This window comes from Lissotriton vulgaris, chromosome 3_1, assembly GCF_964263255.1.
Source record: "Lissotriton vulgaris chromosome 3_1, aLisVul1.2, whole genome shotgun sequence".
Taxonomy (NCBI): Eukaryota; Metazoa; Chordata; class Amphibia; order Caudata; family Salamandridae; genus Lissotriton; species Lissotriton vulgaris.
This window is the reverse complement of record NC_141689.1, coordinates 46,882,120-46,901,545: the sequence shown is the minus strand read 5'-3', so window position 1 is coordinate 46,901,545 and position 19,426 is coordinate 46,882,120. Positions and strand designations below refer to the sequence as shown.

Genomic DNA, 19,426 nt, shown 5'->3' with positions numbered 1-19,426 from the left:
AACAAGGTTCCCCCCTGGTCAATTCACAGGCTGCACCTTACTGGTGGAGGTTCTACTTCCTCAATTAATAACAGGCTATAAGGGTTTTTACTAATGAGCCTTGTAATTTTCCCTGCACACTGCTCTCCCCCTCTTATCTAGTTAGGAGATAGATTTTAAGTGGTCTGGGCAGTTCTGTAACTCAGTTCCTCGTATGTAGTTCTGGCGGCTTTAAAGTCAATTGCCTTGTTTTGAAATCCCCCGCTTTGATGTCTTTAGACACCCGATGCTTCCGCCTCCCGCTCCCTCTCTACCCGGCTTACTTTTAGGTTCTGGTCAATGCAGCTGGTGTTGCCCGGGTCACGCGGTGCCAGGGAAGTCTTCCCGCAGATGTCGAGGCGTGTCAGAGAAGCCTACCTCAGTCCGAGGCGCTTCACAGAGGTGACCGATGCGGCGCTTCTGCCCCTTCGATGTTACCGCTGGCGGGAGCTTTGCCTTGACGCACCTCCGATGACGCGACCGGCCTCTCCTGACTCCGCCTAGCGCCCGCCTCTTTCGACGCGCTGGGTCCTTCTTGCCGGTTCCGGCTCTGCGCACCTCGTCCGATGCGACGGCGTTCCTCACCACCTCGCAGGTGATCAGCTGGGCTCTGCTTCGCTTCCCGCCTCTTCCGGCGCCTCAACGGAGCTCTTCAAATGACGAGGCAAGACAGCTGGGCTCTCCCTCTTCCGATGCCCTCACGTCAGGAAATGCTCTCGGCGGCAGCGTCGCTTCCAGGTAGGGACGACAGCTGGTTCTGCCGCTTTCACCCACAGGGGAGGGTGTTGAACTGGAGCGCTGCAGTCACGCGTATCTTTGTCTGTTACCCCCTGAATTTAGGGTCAGTTAGCTTGGGCTGGGTCTCAATTGTACTCTATACCCACGACCTTCAGGATGGGTCGAACAGATCCCTGGTAGCCACACTTCAGGGATGTCAGTCCTTAACAGATTCGTCGTAGAGTCTCTGATAACTTGAAGATGATTGCTGAAACAGTGGGGTTTGGTCAGCCAAGGTGGGGGCACTTCCCAGTAAAGCGACAGCCGGCCCCGCAGGTCGATCTTGTCACAACTAGTGCACAATCCTCCTCCTCCAGTCGCCTCTCTCCACACTGGTCATTCCAAGAAATGCACAAAATGGCTGCTGGTCACTGGCCTTTTATAGGGTGGCCTGGGACCTGCAGAAGTCACTGGTTGCTTCTAGAAAATTCCCTATGTTAGCCTATGGCCTGTTTTCCAGTAGTGTCCGTTATGGCAGTTGGTGGACACCATTTTAGGTTTCTGGATGTCCCTAGATTTTCAAGGGGCCTGACTAGGCCTCACAGGTTATGAGGGAAAAATGGCGTCATCGCCAAGGAGCACCTAGCCCCCTGACAGCATTAAAAACTCCTGATGGACACATGTAAAAATAAAAATAGAAACCCTGGGAGGCTAAGGGGGACAAAAAAAATAAATCATGGTGGTTAGAGTCTTCCCAGAAGCAGACAGGTCTAACACTCTGCTTCCAACAAGGAAGAGCATTAAAATTGTCTTGTTAGCTGGAAGCTGAGCAGAATTGCTTTTAGACACAGGAAGCTGCCTTTCCAGAGGCTCCCTATATCAAAAAGCATTGACGGCTCCCGCAGGAGCCAGGTAGCCAGCAGGCACTGTTGTCCTTCAGACTTCCCCGGGGATCCCCAACAAAAGTGACTGGGTGCCCTAAGACGGACCAGGGCACTAAGAATAGTGGTTGGGCCCCATGAGATGGAGTCCCCGGGACCCTAATCACCCCGGTAGGGAGGGTCACACAGCCCCCCTCCATTAATTTGAAAAAGAAATAAAATAAAAAGGCGCAGCCCTGAAGATTGGTTCCCCAGGGGTGTAATCAGCCCGGGATGAAGGCCGCGCGATCCCTCCTCTAATATGGATAGCTTTGAGGTCAATGGAGTCCGCACTCCCTTTCTGCATCACTCTGTAAACGCGCCTCCTGGTGCACTACTGGTTGGGGGATGAAGTCCCCTTGGATGCTGAGGATCCTTGGCAGCCAGGAACTCCTTCTGTTACCTCCAGTTATTCCCATACAGCGGGATTGCTGAGAGGTCTTTGAAGGCCATGCCCTCTTTGACCACTACTCGGCAAACGTTCCTCCTGGCAAGCACTGGGTTGGGGCATGAACTCCTCTTCGCTCTTGAGGGTCCTTGGGGGCCAACAAGCTCTCCTGTTACCTTCAGTAAGCCCGACACAGCTGGAATGTTGTAAGGTCTTCTGAGGTCACACCCCTTTCTCCACCACACTGCAAATGTGACTACTAGTTAAAAAACCCATAGGAATTCATTTAAAAAAAACAAAGGTTACAGAGGCATTATAGTTAGGAAATAGAATTAAAAAAAGGTTTACGTGCATGCACCACCCACTTCTTATTTGTAAACTTGTGGATGGGCGTAGTCCATTGTTATTTACTCTATCACTTATGATGATTTGTAGGCTGATATATTGAAAATGTCTTGTTTTGTAGTTTTGAGATAAATATCACCAGCTCTGCGCAGGAGGAGTTTTGGAGTGCTGATTACTCTTGTAGGAATGGTTGATATATGCAATGTATGATTGTGATTTTTATGTATTTGGAATTACCATATGTTAACATCAAACCAGGCCATGAATTCATATCACATGCATTGTAAACAGACCACTAGTTCTAACTGCAATATGTAACATGACATATACACCTTTACGTTCACAGTGCCCGCCATCAGAAGGCGAGATAAACTATTATAGGTTTGTTGCTCTTCGTGAAATGAAGCAATGATGCTTTACCTGCATGCGCCGCCCATCTCTTTAAGGTTTCCTCGGCTTTCATCAGAGTAGCGTTGATTTGATTCAAGGTGTCTTGTGCCACACAGTTTGCTTCAGGTGTCTGGGTCAGGCTCTGCTGGTAGCCTTCAATCTGAGCTTCATATTGTGTTGTTGATTCCATTGACTCCAGCACTTGCATAATTATGGGAAAATATCAAACATATTCAGGTTCAGAGTGGATCTTTTAATAACTACTGAGTAATACCACATTTTACACTACAAAGTCTCTGTATAAAAATTCAACTGAAGAAATATTTCCGTTGATTGAACATGGAAGCTTAATGGAATACATAGAAGCTTGGATTTAAAAGGTCAACTAAGACTATGTAAAATAGATAAGGTACCAAGAAAAAGTAACAAATCTGCTTTTGAAAAAAACATGGTGGGTTAAATCACTGTGGTGCCTGGTTCCTCAGGCTGGAAGACCCTTATCTTGCAAAATCAGCTCAGGATCCCCTAAGACCTGGCACAGATAATGAAACCTGCTGGGCTGCAGGAAAAGTACTGCAAACGGTTCTTTGCTTGTCTGCAAAACTCTTGATAAGGTTCATCTCTATCATGGTTTATATTTATTTAATTATTTATGTTATTTGTCATCTTATAAAACTCCACCCAACCAATTTACAGAGCGCTGTATAGCAGAAAAGTTAAACAAGGGAAAGAGAGTCAATCATACATTTACAAAGATAACATAACTGACAGTCACAATATTTAAAGAGGCAGGGAAGGTTATGCAGAGTAAATACATAAGAAATAATACACCAACAACAGACATTACAAATTCAAAGCAGTACCAAGGAGTTACTCGAAATCAATACATGGATATTAAACAGAAGAATAATTTTGAACCTCAATTCAGCATAATTGCTCTTTCATTACACTAACCACAATCTGGAAAGGCAGTATGAGAGGAGGCAGTGTTATGACTAGCACTGGTATAAAGAGAATGCCAGAAGTCAGGGACTTAGTGAGCATAAGCATCAGAGTGTAAAAGAAAGTTGTGACATGAACCTTGGTATTAATCAGTCAGGTGCAGGTGTTTCAAATTGAGCAACTTCTTAACTGGTGGGGTTTGAAAAGAGGAGGAATTTTTCATATGAAGAGGCAAGGGGTCAATTGAAAGCCTCCTATGGTAAGAGAGCAAAGGAGGAATGAGGTCCTGTAGTAGAAACCTGCCAGTGGCATGGGAAATAGCTCTTGGTAGAGTAAGGGCCTGATTTAGATCTCGGCGGATGGGTTACTGCTTCAAAACAGTGTCGGATATCCTGCCCGTCGAAATGTAAATGCCATAGGATATAATGGGATTTATATTTTGGTCGACAGGATATCTATCACTGTTGTGACAGCGTAACCCGTCTGCTGAGATCTACATCAGGCCCTTAGTCAGTGCTTTATTTGAGCCTGTAGTTTCCGGTGCCGAGCACCAGCACTTAATTGTCAACATCAGCACTTGTAACAGTCTGCCACAAGGTGGCATTGTCTGACTCATTTAGTGAGGACCACAACAACAGTTAATTATGAATTAAATATACATTAAACATTTCTATTACATGCCACCCAAGCCATTCTTATAGTTGTGGGGGCCTGGCATAGTCTGAATTGTCACACTTGTTGGAGTGTGGTGGTTAGTAGTTGTGTTGTTACTATTATTGTCAACGCTGTCAAGGGCAATGTGTGATGCAAGCGGCAGTGGCCTCCTGGCACTCATTGTTTTCACAAATTAAAGACTGTCCTTAGTCTGTTTTTTGTGAAGATCAGAATACCAAAGTTTCAAATTCTGGAAGAAAAGAATATTTACTAGCTTGATTGAGGTTGTGAATGTGGAACCTTGAAGAGTGTATGTGACTTTTGAAGTTAAGATTGGAGTGAAGCACAAACCTACGGATTTGGCACCCTTGGCCACTTTGGGTTTATAGCTGCCATCTTTAAGAGTTCAAGCAAGAGATGGTTTGGGGCCTGTTCAGAACTATGGATGCGGAGAAGTAATTCCCTCAATATGATCATTTTGAGTACCTTGTAATTCCCTTCATCCTTTGCAATTGCCCAGCTGTTTTGTAACACTTTGTCAACAAACCCTTTTGAGATCTCTTGGATGTCTTCATGTTGGTTTATCTTGACACATCTTAATTTGCTCAGACTCCTTAGAAGTACACCAATGTCAGGTTTGAGAGTTTGACACCCAGTTGAGAATGCATTCAGTCTGTGCCAAAGCATGAAAGTGCCTATTTGAGGTTCCTAACCTACGGCCTGATTTAGACCTCAGTGGATGGGTTACTTCATCACAATGGTGACGGATATCCCATCCACCAAAGTATAAATCCTATAGTTTATCATGTGATTTATATTTCTCCACCGTTGTGACTGAGTAATTGATCCCGCAGAGATCTAAATCAGGCCCATAATCATCTCACAATTTGAGATCTCTGGATGCATGGATCTGCAAAAAATATATACTTTCTGGATTGGCCAACTCCTCAAACTGTAAGGAAATGTGAAAATTCAATGCAATTTTTGATCTGCATTTTTCTAATACTTTTCTGCCATCATTTAGTTCATTCCTTCAACAAACAGGAAGGAAGTGGAATTATATCGGGGTGAGGAACTGGATCAAGCCTTTCAGATATGTGTCAAATGAACTTGTCTTTATGTTAGTAGTCAACAATAACTGCAGTAATTGCCTGATAAAAGATCTCCACAATATGGATTGTTATATCTGGTAGAACCCTGAAATTGATTCACAGTTCACCTGCTGCTGGCCATACAGGATAATGAAGGATAATAGAATTATTAGTAGAGATGTAGCTCGATCTCAAACATCAATCAAGAAGTATATTCTAACCATATGTATTTGCAAAGCCAGGTCAACCCATATGGCTGCAGTCAGAATCTTGACATCCTTGATTTCTATGGCCTTTATAGTAGAATTATCTCCATCCAGTGACTACATAACTCTGCACGTCGTCATAGATACTAGATCTATCTCAAAACAGGTTCCTGCCTCAGCATAGTACCAAGTCTGCCCTGTTGGCAGTCATAGAACAGCTACAGACTGCTTTGGATGCAAGCAGAACTACAGCATTAATTCTTCTGGATCTGAACGTGGCCTTTGTTACGGTCTCCCGTGAGATCTTGCTCCAACGTCTGGAGGAGATCGGTGTCAAGGGCACAGCCCTCTCCTGGTTTTCATCCTTCCTAGATGGTCGGACCTTTCAAGTTACTGCCCCTCCTTTCCTCTTTGGAACTCACCCATTACGCTGTTGGGTGCCCCAGGGGTCAGCGTTGAGCCTTACCTTATTTAACATCTGTGTGAGACTGTTGGCTCGGCTGCTCAAAGCCCAGGGTTTCCCCTGGTGTCATACGGAGATGACACCCAGCTGGTGATCGCCTTCTCCAACAAGTCCAGCCAGGATGCAGCCAAATTTAAACAGGATCTAACAGCCATCTCGGTGTCGATGGCCGCTAATTATTTGCAGCAAAATTCAGCCAAATCCAAGATTCTCCTGGTATGCAGGATTCCCATCTATGGGGCAATGAGTGGTGGTCTCCTGCTCATGGAGTGCTCCCCAAAATCAAACCTGTGGTAAGGAGCCTAGGCATAATGATGGACAATGAACTCATCTTTGAGGCCCACACCAAATCAGTGGCAGGTAAATGTTTTGGTCTGTTGCGTGGCCTACAGCCAATACTAGGTCTCTTTGACTCTCATACTCATCAGCTGATCATCCAATCATCAATCCGGGCAAGATTGGATTACTGTAATATGCTACCTCTGGGTGCCAACAAATCTGTGATCAAAAGGCTGCAGCGCGTTCACAACGCTGCTGCTCGCGATATCTTTGCCCTTCCCAAACACTATCATGTCTCCAATCTCCTCTCCCGCCTACACTGGCTACATCTAGAACAGAGAGTGTGCTTCAGTAAGCTGTGTATCACCCATGCGATTCTTCTGGGCATCGGCTCAAGAATCTTGAGTGAGCTATGTTCCTACTATGCCCTCACACAAGCACCTCACTCTGCAGATTTGCTCCCGGCCAGAGTCCCGGGGATATGGAGGGCCAGAGCGGGGGGCCGATCCTTCAAGCTGTTGGCTCCCGCCCTTTGGAACTCCCTCCCCCTTCACATCTGCAGCAGCCCTGATCACCTGACCTTCAGAAGTCTGGTGTAGACCTGGCTTTTCCTCCACTGTTAATCCTCTCTCTTTGTCCTATCACACTGTTTTCAACTTTAGCGCTGGGACGCCCCAATGCTGGGGCAGCCAATCGCTTTACAAATAATCGAACATAACGTAACATAGACTACTGTTGGACTTGGCTCTTTCTGCAGAGTCATCCCCAAATGTTTTGCCTTCACGCCACCTATTTGTGCTGAATTCATTTTTGTTGGTTCTAGGACTCTACACATCATATCACTGCTAACCAGGGCTAAAGTGCTTGCGCTCTCTACTTAAAACCTGGTACAATTGGCTGATACCCAATTGGGATATTTAATTTACTTGTAGGTCCCTAGTAAAGTGGTACAATATATAACTAGGGACTGTAAATGAAATGCCACTAGTGGGCCTGCAGCACTGATTGTGCCCCTCAATTCAGTAGCCCTTTAAACATCGTAGGCCTGCCATTGTGCTGTATGAGCAGTTGACAAAATAAACCTTTAGCCAGGCTCAGAGCTTCTTTTTTAATACTTGTAAGTCACCTCTAGGGTCTGCCCTGGACAGCCCAGAGAGCTGCATGCAATGTATTTAAAAAGTTGGACATGTACATGTCCTGGTACTGAAAAACTCTTACATTTGATTTTCGCCACTGGAAGGCCTCTCTTTTGCCTAGGATCACTTTAGGATTAGCTTATTATATGTTATAAGTGTAATTTCCTAATGGCAAATGATAACTGGTTAATGTTTGGTGTCTCTGAAGACCAAATGTATAATACTAATTAATGGTGAAATCAGATTTGAAATTGGCATTCTTAAAATGCCTTTTTTAGGAAGTTGGCATTTTCTTGCCTTAGCCATTTGGTGCCTACACCTTTCTCTGATCACATGACTAAGTGTAGTTGGCAGTTGAACTTTTGTGTATTCCTCCTAGACACGTCCACACAATGGGAGCTTATGTGTGACTGGGTGGGCTGTCACTGGCAGAATGGGAGGGAGGAACTGGACCCAGGCTCTACCCCTACCCCCAAAAAAGCACCAGACCAGTCCCCCCTTCCAGGGGCAAACAGGAGGTTTGCACCAATTTCCCTCTGCGGACCAGAAAGCCTACTGTATGGCAGGAATATTTGTTTTAATACATTAATGAGATGGGTTTGGCTCATGCTAACATCCGCCCAACCTCACCCACTAAACCTGAACAGCCTTTCTGCTTACCTGCAGATTAAGGAATTACATCCTAATAGCAAACAAAAGGATTCATACAAGGGGTATGAGAGACAACATGTAAAGACAATAGATTACAGGGTCTAAGGCCCACATGCATCAAGCATTTTTGGAGTCGCAAACGGTGCGATTCCTTAAAATCGGCCGTTTGCGATTCCAAAAATGCTTTTTGGAATGCATCAAGCATTTTTTGAAATTGCAACATTTTTGCGATTTCCAAAAATGCGATTGCTTTTAGGAAATCGCAAATTTGCGATTTCCTAAAAGCAATGCATGAATACTTTTGAAATTGCGAATTCGCAATTAGAGGGACAAATTTACCGAGTAGTTGAACTACTCGGTAAATTTGCAAAAAGTGTAATTAACACTTTTAACGCATTTTAAAAGCATTCATGTTACGGACACACATGTCCTTAGGACATGTGTGTGTGCAACATGATGCGAAAAATACATTTCAGGGGTGCAGGGGGGGTTCATTTGAACCCCCCTCACCACCCTTGAAATGCAATCAGGATTTGCGATTTTGAAATTGCGCAATTTCAAAATCGCATTTTTTTTGCGATTCGGTAGAAATTGCGATTTCTACCGAATTGCAAAAATATTTAAAAAATAATCATGCATAGGCTTTTGCGAATTCTAAATTGCGATTCGCTTTTTATCGCAATTTAGAAGTCGCAAAAGCCGAGATTGATGCATGTGGGCCTAAGTTTCGAAAAAATGAGTCCACATCGCTGTTTGTAGCCTTGATGTGTCTTTATTACACAAATGCTGGGTTTTTATAAATGCAGAGCCAAAGTGTTTCGCTCAATCATGGGCTTCTTTAGAGCTGTAATCTTCGATGGAAACATATTTAGAATTCAACCGTAAATACATTGCTATGTGCATGTAAAAGTGACATTTTATCCCAAATGCTTGTGATAGATGAGCATAGGGCATGAAGAAATAAAGGCGAGAAGTGTATCAACAAGGGAAGAGAATTTAAGTGATAGTGAGCAGTGAGAACACGGCTGTATGACAACCGATGTGTGATGACCCCTTTAAGGGAAGGGGTATCACACATCGGCTGTCATACAACCTTGTTCTCACCGCTCACTATCACTTAAATTCTCTTCCCTTGTTGATGCACCAGATGCTTCCGAGTAGCCATGCGCTATAGATGAACCTTTACAATTACAATTACAATGCACTTCTCGCCTTTATTTCTTCATTCCCTAAGCTCTTCTATCACGAGCATTTGGGATAAAATGTCACTTTTACATGCACATAGCAATGCATTTACGGTTAAATTCTAAATATGTATATATTGTATGATATTACAGCCCTGAAGAAGCCCGTGTTTGGGCGAAACACGTTGGCTGTGCATTTATGAAAACCCAGCATTTGTGTAATAAAGACACATCAAGGCTAAAAAACAGCGACATGGACTAATTTTTTTGACTTAGACCCTGTAATCTATTTTATTTACATGTTGCCTCTCATACCCCTTGTATGAATGTTTAACTTTATGGTCATGTGTCAGCTGGCCATTTGAGGTGGGCAATATCCCAGAAGGGTAGTGACTAGTCTGGACAGTGCAATCCTACTGAATACCAGGCTGCCGCTCCCATTAGTGGCAAACGTGAGGACATTAGATTCCTTTGGGTGCTACTTTTCCAGATGGAGCATGACAGTGTGTCTAATTCCCAATATCGTCACACTTGCAATTGTGAATTGCTGTAATTGATGTGGTTGAGTAGGCTGCTACCTGGGCAAACCTGCCAGACCAAGACAGTTCTGAAAATTAGACACCCGGGGGAGTCCAATGTGGTGTGCTCTGTGTGGATCTCACAACATTTCACATCTACAATGCCCTGCAAACTGCAAATTTAGACCAAAAACACTTTCCTCATACGTCTGTGAGGAAAACTTCCGGAATCTGCATGGGGGGCCACAGGTTTCCCACCACCCAGAATTCTCCCAATCTCCCCTTAGCAATAGTCCCTTTCTTGTGTGGGTGGGTCAAGAGACCTTGACAGTAAAAGGCCCTAAAGTGCTATGTGAAGGGATCAGAAAAATGGGTAACCGGAAGGCTTTGGGGATGTGCTCGGCATTACTCATGGAAACATTTTTAAAAACTAGATAACCAGAGGATTCCAGGATGGTGTGCCATGTGTAGAATCCATGCAGTTTTCTCACCCTCAATGCCCTGCTAACCTCAAGTTGTGCCTAAAATCACACATTTTCGCTACATTTCTGTGATAGAAACCTCTGGAATACACAAAACTCCTACCACCCCATGTGAAACCACTTGTGCCAACAAAAACGCTGCACCACTTGTGTGACTAGGACTTGTGCGTGTGACAGGAATGGATCAAACCAAGGTCAATGGGAGCCCATGCAAGACGACTCTCATTGACCTCAGGTTGACTCATTCCTCTTAAGGTCACAAATGGCCATTTTTCCTATTGATTTTCAATATTCCTTTATTTAAACAGTTAATTTCTTTGGGAAACCCTTGAGGGATCTACACATATGACCCTTTGCTGAATTTAGTATTTTATCTACTCTTAAGAAAATGTATAGCTTTCCTGGTTCAGCCATGGGTTTCACACTGGTTTGAACCACAAACTGGAAGTACAATGAGAGCGCAAACAATAGGAAAAAATGGGCTAGCTCTTTACAAAATAAAAAAACTGTGGTAAAAAATTCATTTTTTTTTATTTAGCTCTGTATTTCCCTTAAAACTGGAAAGATGGTGACTTTAGCACAGCAAAACGTTGATTGAGGACATTTTTAGGAAAAAAATAACACTTTATTCCAAAGCTCTTTTTTTTCCTATGTTTCCCCAAAAACTCAAATGTAGCTATAGCTTGCGATTTTTTCGGTCTCTTTCAGGAGAATCCACAAACCCTGGGTATATTGAGAATCCACAGGATGTCAGAAAAAATAGGATGCAAATTTGGTGTGTTATGTTTGATATATGTATGATTTGTAAAGCGTGCTTTTCACCAGAGGGGTATCCAGGTGCTGGGCAGGTGAGTAGGCCAATCAGACTTCTAGTTGAATAGCCAGGTCTCAGTTTCTTGCGAGATTTGAGAAGGGATGGGAAGGTCCTGATGTGATGTGAGAGGCCGTTCCAGGATTTGGCGGTGATGTAGGAAAAGGAGCGACCTTCTGACTTGCTCCTATGGATGTGGGGAATTTACGAGAGGTGGAGAGATGCTGAGCGCAGATGCCTGGTGGGTTGGTGGAAGCTGAGGTTGTGTTTGAAGTAGGTGGATCTGAGATTGTGGAGGACTTTGTATTCATGTGTGAATAGTTTGGAATGGCATAATTTTTGGGAGTGGTAGCCAGGTTAGTTCTCTGAGATGGGGAGGGATGTGTGCATAGCGGAGTATGCTGAGGATGAGTCATGTGGCGACATTCTGGGTGGTCTTGAGTCTTTATATAAGTTGATTTGAGATGCCAGTGTAGATTGTGTTCCCGTAGTCTAGTCTTCTGGTTGTGAGGACTTGGGTGACCGTAAACTGGAGCCAGTGAGGAACCAGTGGAATATCTTGAGGAGCACACATAGGATGAAGAAGCAGGAGGAGCTGACAGCATTCACTTGTTCGGCGATCGTGAGTCTGTCATCCATGATGATGCTGAGGTTCTCGCCATGATCTATAGGGGAAGTGTGGGTGCCGCGTCTGTTGGCCACAAGGAGAAGTCCCACAGAAAAGTCTTGTTTTCGAAGATCAGGAACCACTGTTATGTCCCTGGCATCTTATGACATGAGTGAGTGACACCATGTAGATGTTTAAGAGCATAGGGCTGAATGATGATCCTTGAGGGACTCTGTAGATGAGTTCTTGGGTTTGGAGGTGTAGGGGACGGGAGTATGATTTACTGGGTCCTGTCCTGTCAGAGAGGAAGGAAGCCAGCCTGTTGCGATTGGGCCATTGATCCCAGAGTTGTGGAGTCTTGTGATGAGATGATGTTGAATATTGCTGAGATGTTGAGTAGTATGAGTGCTGCGGTTTTCGCCTTATTCATGAAGGTCTGTATGTTGTCAGTAGCTGCGACGAAAGTGGTTTCAATGCTGTGGTTCCTGCAGAAACCAGACTGTGAGCTGTCTTGTCAGTGGTTTTTTAAAGGTGCTCTGAAAGTTATTTGTTGATGCCTTTCTCAAAGACTTCAGATGGAACAGGAAGGAGTGAGATAGGTGTGTAGTTGTTGAGCTTTTTTGGATCTGCCATTTTTGTTTTCAGGAGAACTGTGATTTCTGCATGTTTCCAGTTGTCTGGAAAGTTTCCACTTTGGCAGAGGTATTGATGATGGTAGTGAGGTGGAATTTGATCATGATTTCGAGTGTGTCTTCTGGAGTAAGAGGTTTCCACTATTAGTGATCAGTGTGGATACTTTATGCGGAAAAAAGCTATGGAGCCCTTTGCACAAACTAACCCGGATAGCCACAATGGGCTCAGCAATGGTGGTGGGGGGCCTGGCAATTATGGGGTTAACTCCCACAAGCTTATGGAAAACAAAAAGTAAACAAAAAAATTGAAAAACAAGAAAACTCCCCCACCTAAACTTGGAGGGCATATGATTACAATCCAAGAATTAAATTAAATAGAGTAATAGGAGGCAAAATTGCAATGGCATAGCATTGTTTTAAATTCCAACACAGCTACCACATATGGAAGCAACATTGTGGCCATCTTGGAATGGTAAAAGCATCATCCCAGGTCACTGGTCAGTAAACATTGCACTGCACAGCCATCTTAGAATAATAAAATGTATAGTGTATCACTGTTGTAGTGAGCCAGGGTGGCCAGCATAATGCCTTTAACCATGGTGGCCATCTTGGAATGCTAAACCAAAGCTGTACTACAGAGAATACAATTCCAAGATAACCTAAATTTTAGATATGGTGGCCACAAAGGATGCAGCACACTGCAGATGACATGACGTGCAGGTGAGCAGCATGGTACGACTGACTTGGAAGCTGCAAAACATTAAACAGGCAATTTGGAAGGTCGTTGGGGCCAGGAGCCCTGTCTGATTTGAATTGCTTAGGAGTAAACCGGACTTGAGGGTCGTTCAGCCATGAACCTACTGGCAGTTTTGGGGAGAGCGCATCTGGTAAAGTGCTTTTCAAATTTTTTATAACGACTTGATGGTCAGAGAGATCTGAGGAGTGTGCGGCTGTAATGTGAGCTATCCAATCTGCCTCGGAGATGCCGGCACCTTGATGGTGAACTTGGCTGTTTGCGAGTGTGTTGATTTCAGCTCCAAATTGTTTGCTGTTTTCCAGTTTGCTTGTATAGAGAAGCTTTGAACATACATTGGCCGGATTTGATTTTATGGCTGTCCAGAGAGTCGTTCCATTGCAATTCTCAGACTTCAATTTGCTTCTTGGAGTCTTGACTGATCTTAGGGTCTGTGTTCTGGAGTCTTCGAGTCTCCCTATTTAGCTGCTTTTCCTCAAAAGGAGCAAGGTGGTAAACTAGGCGGCCCCTTTCTGAGCATTGTTGGGGCCACATTATCAAGAAAGGGCGATACATTATCGCCGCTTTTATCGGCAGGAAACTGCCGCTAAAGCGGCGATATTAGGCTTGATAATAGGCCCTTGTGACTTCCCATAAAAGCCCAGGTTCTGGTGTCAACATGGCTGCTATGGGAATTCACAAGGGCATATAATCAAGCCCATTATCGCCGCTTTAGCAGCAGTTTCCTGCCGATAAAAGCGGTGATAATGTATCGCCCTTGCTTGACAATACGGCCCATGGTTTGTTGATGGGAAGTCGGCGATGAGCCCCCTGGTCAGAGACTCTCAGACTTGCAGCGTCATCATCCAGTGTGCGGAGCTCAGTTGTACTAGTGACCTGGTCATGAAGTCCATGATTGTCTCCACCATGGGTCCTTTTCATGTGAGATGTTTCAGATTGTATTTACAACAAGGGGTGGTGAGGGACAGAGTCTCTGAATTAAGCAGAAAGCTCTCACCCAGTCAAGAGATCAGGGCTAGATCCAACACCGTTTTTTAGCTCACTGCACCATCCCAGTTTCAGAACCTGGCTGTATGCAAATTAGTCTGCCCTGTTCCCATGATGCACTGGGCCAGGGACAGACTGATTTGCATATAGCCAGGTTCTGAGCTGGGATGGGGCAGTGAGATAAATAACGGTGATGGATCAAGCCCTGATCTTTGGACTGGGTAAGAGTGGTCTGTTTAACTCAGACACTCTGTTCATCACCACCCCCTTTTTGTAAATCGTTTTTGGCCACTATAGGTGTGGCAGGGTATACTCAGACATGAGTCCCTTTCTCACTGCTCCATCAGGATTCAAGCAAGCCGGGCCGAAGAAGGCTGAAATGCCAGAAACCGGTCCCCGGTAGCTTGTCTCCTTTCTGGTGAAGAATTGGCTTGGTAGTTTAGTCTGCCCTGTTCCCATGATGCACTGGGCCAGGGACAGACTGATTTGCATATAGCCAGGTTCTGAGCTGGGATGGGGCAGTGAGATAAATAACGGTGATGGATCAAGCCCTGATCTTTGGACTGGGTAAGAGTGGTCTGTTTAACTCAGACACTCTGTTCATCACCACCCCCTTTTTGTAAAATGTTTCAGATTGTAAGCACTCTTGGGGGCATATTATCAAGGGGCCGCGGTAACCATCGCAAATCATGCTTAGCGTGTTTTGCATTATCGCCGGTTCACATCGGCGTATTTGCAACACTTTGCTGACAGGCGATATGAAACCCGGCGATAGATGGCGATACACATCAATAGCGGCGGAATACAGTGAAAAAGAACAGCGCTAATGAGAATGTTGTAAATGGGGAGATGTGGACTTAACCATGCATGGGTCTTTTGCTGACGTAGGAATCCGGCAAAACCCGCGATCAGCGCGGCTTTAATTATTGCTTCGTGTGTTTGGGGGCGGGTTGTAAATACCACAGTGATTCCTTAGCGACTTTTTTCATGTTGGTTTTCGAGGGAACTCCTATTTTGCATCTGATTAGCGATGTATATCGCTAAGATGCCAGGCATCTCGTAAACGGCAGCTAACATGCGCTAATGCATGTTAGCGCCGCCTTGATGATTGTGCGATGTGTAAATCCCTGCTTTTCCGGCGCTATGTGCCGGGAAAGTGGCAATATGGCCCTTGTTAATATTCCCCTTGGTGACTGGAGCAGATCATGTACGCAGGGAACTCTCTTTGGACAAGGCAATAGCTCCATCTTCTGGGGAAAGTGGTCGATCTCCACTCTAGCTGCTATACTGTAAAAAGTGATCGTTAAAAACAGCTCCGTGTCTGGTAAAGTGTAATCGAAAATTGCATTCCTTTTGAGTGAGAGTCTGGTGAAAGCTGCTGGCTGGTCCTGGGGGGTGGCTACTGAGTGTAAACAGCCCAATGTTCTCTAGTGCCACGATGCCCACTTTTCCATGATGATCAGCTCTGGAGTCATTTGAGAGTACTGGTGGTAATGTTTGGGTCGAATTGGTTTGGCACATTTGTCGTGGTTGTGTTGTGCATTGTAGTGGATGCATGTTGAAGTCCCCTGCCAAGATCAATCAAACCTGTGGTAGAGTGAATTGAAGAGATTTGAGGACTGTCATTAAAGACTGTTTTTCTGCCTCCACTCTTCTGACTGTGATGAATGAGACAGAAGTAATTGTGTGATGTTGAAGGAGATGCCAGCTTGGCACTTTGTGCTCTGTTAGACCTAGATCAATGCTCTTTTGGGATCACTGAAGGTGAGATCTAATATACATGGAAAGACTGCCTGTGGCTCTGCAGGCCTTATTTGGTTTCTATGCTTTTAAGTGGAATTCTTTGAATCTTGTCCTGCAGTCGGATTTTGTGGCCAGGTTTCCTGTAGGAGCAGAATGTCACAATTTCAGAGATAAGCAGTGAAGTCATTCTCACCCACCTTACTGTAGAGGCCATTCACGTGCCAGGAGCAGAGCTCCAATGGCTGATTGCCATTGCTGATGTCCCCATGTTGTTGAGCTCATGAAGTGATTTGCCCAGAATCACAGGATGTTGAGCATCGTTCCCGAGATTCGAACCCGGTTCACCGTTTTGAGGTCGACCACTCTAACCGTAAGGCTACATCCTCTCCAATCAATTCCCAACGTTTGGGAAACAAGGACCTCTTGTGGTCATTCCTATGATGTCCTCAATATTATTACAGGATTAAAAAGCCTTAGCCAGGCAAAAAGTAGAGGAGGGTTTGGAAAATAAAGAGCATGCATACTTTATTTTCCCCATGTCTAATGTGCAATTAATTATTTCACATAATCATTTCTGTTTACTAAGTTGGTGCCCAAGGGAGGGAAGACATCGATTTTCTTTGTTTTGAGTAGGAGAATCCACCTTGCATTAATTGTCCTAATGAAGGCATTGTATCTGGCATCTGGAGGAAGGGAGGCTTAAAAACAGCTTATATCTCTTTTTCAAACTGTGAAAAAACAACTTTAGATCTATCTGCAAACATCTCTTTTGGCTGTGGCAAATATCTAAATTCTAGGGCGACTAAAAATGTGAAGTAGAATGAGACATTAGCCTCAATATCCTAAGGCACAGACACAGCTTCCGATGGGGCATCAGCGAGATGCAGCTCCAAGAATCAAGCCACAGATACATGGGAGGTCCTAGTAAAAGTAAGACATAGGAAATGTATTCTGACACATTTTATGTTCTTTTTTAAATACTATTACAGCTGTTAAAACTCCCAGTTTTGGGTAGAGATGAAACAATACAGACTCAGACATTTCTCGAAATATTTTGAAGACTCACATTAGCAATATCCGGTCTGAGATCCTGCCTGCTGTGGGTCTTTGAAGACAGTTAAATCATCACCGTGTCCATCATGTAGTCATATATCTGTAAGCTTTCTATTTCGCAGACCCGACTCAGGAAGATGCAAGGTGGGCTGCTTCCATTACACAAAACAAGGAGATATGTAAAAGTAGCTCTTGATTGCTTGCAACTAACTCTGGGTGAATGTCCACAAACATCTGAAAGTACCAGGCTTCTCCAAATTCTACCCCTGCTGAGTATACCTGAAGCTGAAAACTCAAGTCGCATATGGTTAAAAAACTGTAATGTGAAATGGTACCTCAATCCAGATTTTTTTGAATTGTACTTCATGGTAGTCGCACTGGTAACCTGGTTTAACATGTAAGCAAGACAAAGTGGGCACTATCGCATTGTTTTATTTACAAGCCCCTTGCGCTGCCGGTACATCACTTTTTCCCATATTAAAAGTGACGCACCAGTGTCACAAGGGGCTTGTAAATAAGCCCCTCAGTACTTTATTCAGTTGTGAATAATTGGGTATCTCTGAAAAGTAATAGGCATGATTTGAAAAGCTGGTAATGAGGACCTTGAAAAAGCTGTTGGTAAACAGCCCCAAGGACAGCTGCGTCTTCCTTGCATTGTTGATGTCACCTAATCCGTGGCAATCCTCCTCCACCAACCACCCTCCTGTGCGGTAGGCATGGGCGGAAAATCCGTTCCGCTCGCGGATTTTGCGGATTTTCGGGAAATCCGCAATCCGCGAGATTTGCGAATTTCCTGAAAAATCCGCAAATCCGCGAGCAGCGGATTTTGCTCGCACTGCTCGCACTGTTCGCGTGAGTTCGCGCCCCGCGAATAAGTGCGAAATTGCAGAAATACGATTTTAGCAAAACTGAAAGTAACTACTTACCAGGTTCAAAAGTTCAGGCTCATCATTAGTAGCCATTTCCTGTAGTGCTTCCTGAGGGGCCCCTCCAGAGTTCAGTTGCCAGTTGCAACTATTATGTGACCCTGCTCTGAACCTCAGAATAGTTACACATATGCCACAAAGGTCCTGAATTACAGCTAAGGGAGACAAGCAGGAGCCAGGCTGGAAGTTAAAATCCATTAATCAGCCCCTAATTCATTATTGTCAGTTGGGGCAGGGCAGGTGTTGTAACTAATTTTGCAACAATGAAAGCACTTAGCAAGTGCAAAAGATCACTAATCAGGGCGCACTAAGGAAGCAGGTGCCAGCTAAAAAAATATTCTGTGACACATTAATCAGCCCCAAATTAATTCAGGTCACTTGAGGCAGGGAAGGTGTGCTTTGCTTTGCCAAAAATAATGTACACTGGACAACCAGAGGGTGTGGTGATGAAACAGAGGGTGGCATGGGTGGGCCAGAGGGTGGCATGAGTAGTCAGAGAGTGGCAGTGGTGACAGAGAGTGGCAGTGATGAAGAAGAGTGTCCCAAACAGGTTGGACACGTAGAGACAACAAGTTCGCAAAACTTGCGACCCGACAGGTAAGTTCGCAAATTGCGAAATTGTAAAAACCCTCGCGAACTGGCAGAAACACGGGCGAACACAAAAAAAAAAAAAATCCGCAAATTCGCGGGAATTCGCGGATTTTGCGGATTGCGAGTTTGCAAATCCGCAAATTCGCGGATTGCCAATCCGCAAAATCCGCTCATGCCTACTGTGCGGTACGGTGCCTGATGAAGAGGTGTCATGCCACATGGATCCAGGAGGCAGTGGTGCTCCGGGAGGGGTGTGTACATGGGCCTTAAAACATTCCAGGGAGAAATAGGGCCCCATCTCATGGGTTAGGATTAGAGCTGTGCTTCTGTAGGGTTTCAGGCACTTTAAACATGCCTATTTCAAAGTGGAATACTCTGCTAAAACAGTTTCTATTGATTTAAGGCTGAAAAAGAATGATTGTACGCAAAATAAAGTGCCACAATAATGCAGCGAATTTTCCATTCTTGGGCTGCAAAATTAGCAAATCTATGCCGCAATAATCTGGGGGGTCTGATTGAAGTGAGTAATAGCAAACCCTCATTGTTTGCCTCCACCGCGACCCACCTATGGGCCTACAATGAACTCATGGCATCATGTCAGTCTTTTTTGTCTGATTACCTTACAGTGTGTGACTACAATGCACATCCTCGTCTGGCACCTTAAGTGGCATGAAAGAGATACCAATCACGCAGGCACACCAAGTCTGATTAATTTATTGAGAGTTTGTATGGCTTGCCTGACTCTAATGATCACCAATATTGGTGATCTTCGTAATCATGCACCAGTATTTTCACAAACACCTTAGAGGTTCTAGAGCAGTATGAATGACTGAAAAGACAACGAGGAGCGCAGTTTGAGAGCTCGCTACGTCCTCTGGACATGCAAGAGCGTCTAACACTGGAATAGTTGCAAAAATGATGATTGTGACCATAAGCAT

The 19,426-nt window shown here is 44.6% G+C and overlaps 1 protein-coding gene across 1 annotated transcript in view; it reads right to left on the bottom strand.

The window, feature by feature from the left end:
- The window catches only part of LOC147725912 (uncharacterized), a 240,452-nt gene that overhangs the window by 146,237 nt on the left and 74,789 nt on the right, over positions 1-19,426 (bottom strand). Inside the window, exon 3 of the mRNA XM_086962830.1 lies at positions 2,809-2,979. Within this exon, the coding sequence (XP_086818956.1) occupies positions 2,809-2,979 (171 nt within the window). The remainder of the gene's footprint in view (positions 1-2,808; positions 2,980-19,426) is intronic.